Here is a 9,626-nt window from a genome sequence, read left to right on the forward strand (position 1 = left end):
GGTTTTCTAGGATAGTTTGTCACACACAATAACATATTTCGCTACACATAACTACATTACAAACATGGATTTGGAAATTAAATATGCCACGTAGTTTATGATAGGCTTCTATGGGTAGTTTATTTGCGCCTGGCTTGGTACCGCTTCTATCGTAGATCCAACACATGCCCCGGTCGAGGTAGTGTCTTCAACAGACGAATTTCGCCCAAGAGGCCAACCCGCAAGTGCAAGCCAAGGGGGCATGCAGGCGAGAGGGACCTAATGAGCGAGCGATTGGGTTCGGGATAGGTGTACAACCTGCACAAGTACCGAGTGGGAAACATGCGCGGCGTATGCACCCCCCCTACTGGCGGAAAAAGGTATCCTTAGTCCCAACTCCCGAGGGAGCCGAGATTCGTTATGCAGTTCTGCCCGTTCACATTAATATGCTGATTTTCAGGTCGTCCCAACTTGATGGGGAAATAAACGCGAGGTAGGATCGTTTCACCCTTCGGCTATTTTGATTACCTACAAGCACGAGTATTTCCTTCACTATCCCCAGTGGAGTCGCCACTGTGAGGGGGTCGAAAAAGCACGAGGCTAATGCGTGACCTCGTCCCTTGTGGGTGTGACGATTCTTTTTATTCAATCAAGTGTAATTGGATTTCCTGTGAGTTTACACCCAATTGACTAGTAATATAGGAGTCGCCATTCAGTTTTTAACGACAATGAGAAAAACTGACAAAACCCGGTTATCGTGACATAAAGGGAGTGCAATTATGTTTGACCACGACGGCCGTAGGTTCCCTTGTGATCCCTGGTGTGGGGATCTCTCAATATACACCCGCAAGGTAGAGATTGAGGGTTCGGGGGACTGCAACTACCGAGAGGAGTACTTCGCTCGTCGATAACTCCAGAGGCAGGATATCCTTACTAGCTCAACATAAATAATTGAAGGGACATGCGTTAACTATTAAACTAATCTGAGTTGATTTTAGCAATATGCAACATATAATACTAATTCGATCGTGATTATCTGATTTAAATAGCATTAAGGGACCTAGCATGATAATCCGATTTCCCAAAAATATTATATTTGTTAGGCGTGATAGAACAAGCAGATTAGGTTAGTTTAACAGTTCATAAAAAGGGCGAGGAAAGCGATTGAATCATCGAAAAGGGACACATTACGACGCACCCTTGAGAGGTGCGTCACGGTTCTCAGAAAACTAACCACTTTGACTTTGCTATTTCTCCTTTTTATTTAACGAATCTCAAATTACGGGACAAGATATGTTCTGTTCGATTTATGGATCGATTGCGACAGAACGCGTGAATAATTTCGCAGCGTGAGGCTTAGGCTTAGGGGTTGGAGTCAATACTCAGAATATGAATTGTGTTGTTGTTGTGTGTTCCTTTCACGTCGAATTTAGGGGTCTATTTATAGGGAAGAGTTCGTGGAAAGATAGAATTGCAGAGTTCTAATCCACAAAGAATTAGGAAAAAACACGTACCCAGGTATTTTCAGCGCCCAGGCCTGGGCGCCGAAGATTTCGGCGCCCAGAGCCAGGCGTTGAAAATAGGGTCTGGGATGTTTTCTTTAGTCAGATTCGGATTCCTGAAATCCGTAGAATTTGAGATTTAATCGAGTCTTTTAGCGCGTATCAATTTTATGACGGAATGCGTCTGGGCCCGTTACGAACTCTAGGTTCGTTAGGATTTTAATTAATACGTAACTCTTATTTCCGAATCATATTAGGAATAGGATTCTCGCAGTTTTCTATCTCATTTAGGATTTATGTTGGAATGCAACACCTAATTCTGACAGGTTTCTATCCTTTACGATTTGCCACTTTTAGAAGCTACCTTTTACGGCAGTTACTATTTTTAGCAGGTTTCCATAAATAGCAGGTTTCGGGTGAAATGAAAAGGGGAATTGAGTTTCGTTTATTTTATAGGAGATGCGTTGTCAAGTGGAGATTTATGCTTTCATCATCGAACCTTTCCCTTGCGGGAATGGGGACAAAAGTAGGTGTCTACAATGCCAATCATTATTGACAAAATTACCGAAAATCCGGCGAACATATAATTAAAAAATCGCATGCATTTGCAATTAATTACACCAAATTAATTCACCCCTTTAATTATTTGCAAATTTATAAGATTAATCCATATTAATTTAAATGATTATGAAATTAATTAGAGGGTCGTGATACCACTGTTAGGTTATGGACAATCCAACGGAAAAACCATAAATGCCAAAATCCAAATTAAATGCACATTAGTGAACACACTTTGTGATGCGTGCCTTCCCTTGCTGCTCCCGAACCGAACAAGAACAAGTTAGAACGCCAAACGTAGTCCCTCCCTAGAAAGTACGTTCTGATCCGCCTTAGATCGTACCAACTAGGATATAATATAAGGTTTATGATTTCGGGATTTCACTATTAGGTGATAGGCTATTATTTTGTATGTGGTGGGGGACATACCTTCAATTAGTGTTGTAATTAGATTTACTGCAAAGGAGTGGCCTCAGGTGAGTAAACCACAAGTTTTTTTTTCATGAGGAAGGGTATTTTGTGGTGAGATTTGAGTCTAGGAAAGATAGAGATTATGTCGTCATGGCTGGTCCTCATACCTTCTTTGGAAGAAAATTGATTGTTAAGCCTTGGGCAGCTAATTTCAATTTCCAGGAGGAGGTATTGAGAGTTGTGCATGTATGGGTCAGGTTGCCTAACTTGCCCCTTATTTGTTGGGGGTCTGATTCTCTCAGTAGAATAGGAAGCCTTTTAGGAGCTCCATTGTTTGCTGATGAATGTACCTCAAAACAACTTAGGATCTCTTTTGTTAGAATTCTTGTGGAAGTTGATGTGACTAGAGAATTGCCAAAGTCTGTTGTGGTGCAGGTTCCTGTGGGGAAGACTATTCAACAATGTGTGGAATATGAGTGGCTTCCTCCATTTTGTAACACTTGTAAAGTTGTTGGTCACACTTGTAGTAAGGAGAAGAACAACACAACCATATTTAAGCCTGCAACATTACATCAGAAAAAGGTAAAGAAGGTGTGGCGGCCTAAGACTTTCAACCTGAATACTTGTAGTGTTGAGATTACTGAAAGTGAAAAGGGGGAGATTGCTAAGGGTGTGAGTGATGACTTTGTGGCTCACTTGGACCTAGTTGTCACACCAGTGGTGCCAATACAGGATGATGGTTGGAGGGTGGTCTCAAGGAGAAATAGGGAGGTTAGAACCCCAGTTCAGACAGTTGGCTTGGCTCAAGTGCATATTATAACTGATGGAGTTGCTAATGATGGTGGGGGCACTGGGATGGACTCAGTTATTGATCAAACATGAACCTTTGCACCTGGAATGTTAGGGGAATGAATGACCCCATTAATGTAGTTGAAATTAAGAAGTTTTTAGCCAAGAATAATATTTGTCTTGTTGCTTTGATTGAGACAAAAATAAAGGAGAAGAATAGTAGTAAGATTTTTAAGAAATTGGGGGATTACTGGCATTGGATTATGAATTATGAGCATTCTCCAAGGGGGAGGATATGGCTAGGGTGGAAGCATAATGTTGTTTCTGTCCAAGTTCTGCAGAAAACTGAGTTCCTTCTTCATGGCTCAATTACTTTGAAAAATGGCCAGTTTAATAACTTTTTCACTACAGTTTATGGACTGCACAATGAGGAGAATAGGAGACCTATATGGAGAGAGTTAGCTGCTTTGAGTCAAGATATAACTTGTCCTTGGGTAGTGATAGGAGACTTTATATAAGTCAGTCCTATTGTCCAATGATAGGCATAATGGTAATGCAATTATAGATGCTGAAACAAGAGACTTTGAGGCTTGTGTGGATATGTCCAACCTGACAGAATTGAAGTGTTGTGGCCAATTTTATTCCCGGAGTAATAAGGGGCAAGGAGAGTTGAGGATAAGTTTAAGGATAGATAGAGCTTTTGGTAACTCTGGTTGGCATAGTTCCTACTCTGATGCAATAGTAGACTATATGAACCCTGGACTTTCTGATCATTCTCTTTAGTTTTGACCTATAAAACTGTTGTGGGGGGAGAAAGTAGACCTTTCAAGTTCTTTAATTATATGGCTGAGCATGCTAGCTTTCTCTTAGTAGTTCTAAAGGGGTGGGATGTCCAGTGTCATGGGACTGCTATGTTCAGAGTTTAGAATAAATTGAAGGCAGTTAAGCAAGGGTTGAAAGCTATTCATAAGAAGGAGTTTGCAAGGCTAGATGACAGAATAGAGCTATTAAGGGGGGGAGCTGGCTAGTGTTCAGACACGAGTGGCTGCTGCTCTAACTGATAGTTCATTATAAGTTCATGAGAAAGTCCAAAGTGAGAAGCTCAGAAAGTTCCTGCAGATTCAAGAGAGTGCTTATAAGCAGAAATCAAGAATTTTATGGCTAAAGGCTGGAGATTCAAATACTAAATTATTTTTTAGTGCAATGAAGGAAAAGCACTCAAAGAACAGTATTGATGTACTTTATGATCAGGCAGGGAAAAAGTTGACCACTACTGAGGAAATTAAAGGGGAAGTTATCACCTTTTACAAGACTCTTATTGGCACTATTGCACCTTATATTTAGAGGGTATTGATGTTCAGATTGTGAGGAAAGGGAAGCAGCTTACTCATGTTGCTGCTAAAAGTTTGGTTCTACTTGTCACTGAAGAAGAGATAGATAGTGCTCTCAAACACATTGAAGTTCATAAAGCTCCAGGATTGGATGGTTTTAACAGTCTGTTCTTTCTCAAAGCTTGGAATATTGTCAGACCTGATATCTATGAGGCTGTTAAGGAGTTCTTCAGGATTGGGGTGATGTTGAAACAGATTAACAACACTTCAGTCACTCTTATACCTAAAATCCAGAATGCTTCAGAAGTGAAAGATTTTAGGCATGTTGCCTGTTGTTCTATGGTTTACAAGTTGATCTCTAAGATCCTCACTGCTAGAATGCAAGTGGTCATTGGTGATGTGGTGAGTCATGCTCAATCTGGATTTATCCCGGGAAGGGTTATCTCTGATAATATTCTGCTAGCAAGTGAACTTGATAAATGATATTCAAGGAAGTATATGTCCCCTAGGTGCATGATCAAAGTGGACTTAAAGAAAGCCTATGACTCCTTGGAATGGCCTTTTTTGAGGTCAATGCTTGTTGAATTAGGTTTTCCTGCAAAATTTGTTGGTTAGCTGATGCAGTGTTAACAGACAATCTTTTATTCAATTTTGATCAATGGCTTCCCCACAACTCTTATTCCTGCTAAGAAGGGGCTAAGGTAGGGTGATCCTATGTCACTTTACTTATTTTCTTTAGGCATGGAATATCTTTCTAGATGTCTGGATTCTTTGAATCAGAATCCTGATTTTTCATTTCATCCTAGATGCAAAAGAGTTGGCCTGACATATATTATGTTTGCAGATGATTTATTATTTTTTGCAAGAGCTGATGAAGGGTCCGTGAAGGCTATCTTTGCTGCCTTTCAAAAAATTTCTACAGCTTCAGGTTTGGTTGCTAATTTGCATAAAAGTGAGGTTTACCTTGCTGGTATTCGTAGCTCTATTGCAGATCATATTGTGGCTACTGTTGGGATTGATAGAGGTTCCTTAACTTTTAAGTATCTGGGAGTTCCCCGCACTACAAGGAAATTAAGCTTTACTGATTGCAAACCCCTCATTGAAAAGACAATAGCTAGAATTAAAACTTGGGCAGCTAAACTCTTATCCTATGCTGATAGGCTACAATTGGTGAAATTTGCTCTTTTTGGCTTCTAGTTATACTGGTGCCAGATCTTTGTCATGCCCAAGAAAGTGATGAAGGAAATCCAGAGGCTATGCAGTTGCTTCCTTTGGACTGGTTCTGATACAAATTCTAAGAAATCTCATGTATCTTGGGAAAATCTTTGCTTGCCTAAGAGCTGTGGTGGGTGGAACCTGAAGGATCTTACTATATGGAATAAAGTTGTTGTTCTGAAGCATTGCTGGGCTTTTTCTAAGAAACAAGATAAGTTGTGGGTTAGGTGGATCCACACCTACTATATACAACACAGGGATTTCTGGAACATGCCTATTCCTAATGGCTTATCTTGGTCATTGAGGAAAATTTGGCATGCTAGGGATGTCTTACTGCAGGAAAATGGTGTTGATAAGTTTGTGGTGGCTGGCAAGTTCAAAATTCAGAAAATGTAAGCATCTTCACCACTGTGGTGATCAAGTTGAGTGGAAAAGGCTGATATGCAATAGCAAAGCTATCCCCAAAAGTACCTTTATTGGGTGGCTAGCTGTTCAGAATAGATTAGCAACAAAGGACAGACTCTTGAAGTGGAATTTGAGTGTTGATGGCAAGTGTGGCTTATGTCAGTTGGCTGATGAAACTCTTTCTCACATGTTCTTCTCATGCCAGTTCTCACAGGAAGTTTGGAGTATGGTGTTGCAGAGTTTGGGTGTTGGTAGAAGCATTCTCCCCTGGAATGAAGAAGTGTAGAGAGCTGTGAAGAAAAGTAGAAGAAGCAAGAGTGCAGACTGTAGATACAACATTGCTTTTCTGGAAACTATCTACTTCCTCCGTTCTGGAAATATCGCACCATTTGTTTTTTACACTATTCACATTACGACTTTGACCATTTTTTGTGATTCGTACGTAATGAAATTTTTGTCATGTGGGGTTATGTTAGATTCATATCGATATATATTTTCTAAATATTAATTTTTTATAATTTTTAATTGCACACAATTTGAGATATTAAGAGTCAAAGTAATGGTTAAATGAGTAAAAGTCAACCATGGTGCGATATTTCCGGAACGGAGGAAGTATATTATTTGGCTACAGAGAAATTCTAAGGTGTTCAAGGATCATGTTGATTGTGTTAATATAGTGGTTGGCAGAATTCTGTTCAATATTGCTTGTAGGCAATAGAGCTTGTTTTTGTTGCTAAGGCTTGTTTGCCTTTTTGGTGTTTTGGGATAAGTTGTAAAACTCTCTTTGGTAAATGAAAATAGTTATTATTTGCCAAAAAAAAAATGTAGACAAGGTGGTAATGGTGAAGAAGGGTATTTACTTAATACGCTTTTTGACCATGAATTTGAGAGATAAGGTCTTATCAGGACATTACTTCTTTGACAGTAACCCCTTGATATTGCAGAAATGGAAATGGAGAAGGAGGATGTGAAATCTGTACCCATCTGGGTACAGTTGAAGTTGAACTTCAAATATTGGGGGAGAGGGGGAGAAGTGCTTGTTTAAGATTGTGAGCCATCTAGGGAAACCTTTTAAGAGGGACTATGCTACTACAAGTAGAGATAAGATTCAATATGCAAGGGTAATGGTAGGTGTGCCAATGAAAAAGAAGTTACATAAGCTGATTTCATTCAGGAATGAGAATAGATAAATGACCAAAGTTAGCCTGTACTATGAATGGAGACCAACTATTTTGGGAAAGTAAATAATGAATGGGCATGTGGTTACTGATTCTAGACAAGAGAAGGCTAAGAAGGTCTGGGTTAATTAGGAAGCACACAAACACTAAACAAGTCCAGGTTACTTAGAGTGTTCCATTTACTGAGAGTGCTTTAGTAATGGTCCAGAGGGGTTCCAAAGAGATCTTAGACCAATAAAAGTTAGAGGTTCACCTGTGATCCAAACTCAAACATCTAATGCTTTTCATCCATTGCAGTCTGAGGTGGAGGGAGATCTTGGAAATACAATGGGTCCAACTGATGTGGATAATGGGGGTGAACAAAGGAGAATAACAACTGGAAGGGGGGACTCTTCCTACCCTAATAGATATAATCTTAGCATGGAATGTCAGGGGTCTCAACCTACCTCAAAAGCAGGATGAATTCAAGATATTTGTTCACAAATATAAGGTGGGTTTGGTGGGAATCCTGGAGCACACAGTGAAGCTTGATAATCTTGGCAAGCTTTATCAGAAGATTTTCTCAAACTCGTGTTTCACTGGCAATTCTAGTTATCATACTTGTGGTAGGATTGTGGTTGCTTGGAAGTCCGATAGCTTCACAGTTAACATAGTAGCTGCATCAGGTCGGTTTTTACACTGCCATATTACTCATATGAATGGTATGCCTACCTTTCATTGTACTTTCATCTATGCTTTTAATGATAGTACTCTAAGTTAGGAGTTATGGAGGAATTTGAAAGCCCTCAATACTCAGGGTCCCTAGGTTCTGTGTGGGAATTTCAAATGTGTCTTGGCTGTGGATGAAAGAATTTGTGGAGTTGTGAGACATGCTGATATTATAGACATTAATAATTGTATGCATGTTTGTGGTATGGAGGATATTAAGAGTGTAGGTAATATGTACACCTAGAATAATAAGAAACAAGGTGTAGGCAGAGATTTTTCAAAACTTGATAAAGTGTTAGCCAATGCTGCTTGGCAAGGGTGTTACCCACATGATGAGGTTTATTTCATGCCCCAGAAGGTTAGTTTCATTATTCTCCTAGCCTTCTAACTGTTTATCCCAGGATAGATGGAGGAGGAAGCCTTTTAAATACCTCTCCATGTGGAAAACTTCTCCTGTGTTTTCTGATACTATTCAATTGGAAAGGAGCACTCAGATAACTGGGAGAAAGATGTTCAATATTGGTGATCATATTAAAGAAAGTTAAAGTTGTACTTAAAGATCTTAATAGAGTTGGATTTACAGATATTCAGGCTGCTGATGTGAGAGCTTATCATGATATGGTTGATGCTCAGGAGGCTATGCACTTACACCCTACTGATCAAAGTTTGGATGATTTAACGTTCAGTGCCATTCATGAGTATAAGGTCAAACACAAATCTTATCTGGATTTCTTGAGGCAGAAAGCTAAGCTTGAATGGATTAATTAGGCTGGTGATGAGAACACAACCTTATTTCATCATAGTATTAAAAGAAGAAATTTGCAGAAGCAGGTGTATAACATCCATGATATGGAGGGTGTGTGGAAAGATAAACCTTCTGATGTATAAGGATTTTTTTTATCTTATTATAAAGTCCTCATGGGTAGTAATCATGAGCATAGAACTCATGTTCTTAAACAAAATTTTCAGACTGTCCCTGTTTGTCAAGATCATCATAGAGAAATTCTAAATGCTCATACTTCAGAGGAAGTGAAGGGGGCTCTCTTCTCTATTCAAGGTATCAAGGCACCGGGTCTTGATGGATTTTGTTCATTCTTTAACAAAGATACTAAGAATATAGTAGGTAATGAGGTCATTTCAGCATGGAAAGTTGTTAAAGAGCTAAACCACACAGTAGTTACTAAAGATACTAAGAATATAGTAGCTATTTCTTGTTGTAATACATTGTGTAAATGTATTACTAAAGTGATGTATGGGAGACTTAGGCAGTGTTACCTGATTTAATTCTAGAAAATCAAGGAGGTTTTGTTCATGGAAGGTATATTGTCCATAATATTATGGTGGTTCAAGACCTTGTGAGACACTATGGGAGGAAAGGGGTTGAGTCTACTTGCCTGATGAACATATGATACTGTTGATTAACAGTTTCTAAAGACATGTGAGAACGTACATCTGAAATTTCCTAAACAAATTGTGGAGTTAGTCATGGAATGTGTTATCACTCTAATGTTTTCCTTCATTCTTAATGGTACAATGCATGGATTCTTTAA

General features: G+C 39.3%; 1 protein-coding gene across 1 annotated transcript; it reads left to right on the plus strand.

The window, feature by feature from the left end:
- Positions 1–2,600: 2,600 nt before the first annotated feature.
- LOC110786196 (uncharacterized) lies at positions 2,601–3,332 on the plus strand. Its single transcript, XM_021990735.1, has one exon. It carries the CDS (start codon positions 2,601–2,603, stop codon positions 3,330–3,332), a length of 732 nt encoding a protein of 243 aa, XP_021846427.1.
- Positions 3,333–9,626: the final 6,294 nt, after the last annotated feature.

The sequence above is a fragment of the Spinacia oleracea genome, chromosome 4 (assembly GCF_020520425.1).
Source record: "Spinacia oleracea cultivar Varoflay chromosome 4, BTI_SOV_V1, whole genome shotgun sequence".
In the NCBI taxonomy this organism is placed as follows: Eukaryota; Viridiplantae; Streptophyta; class Magnoliopsida; order Caryophyllales; family Amaranthaceae; genus Spinacia; species Spinacia oleracea.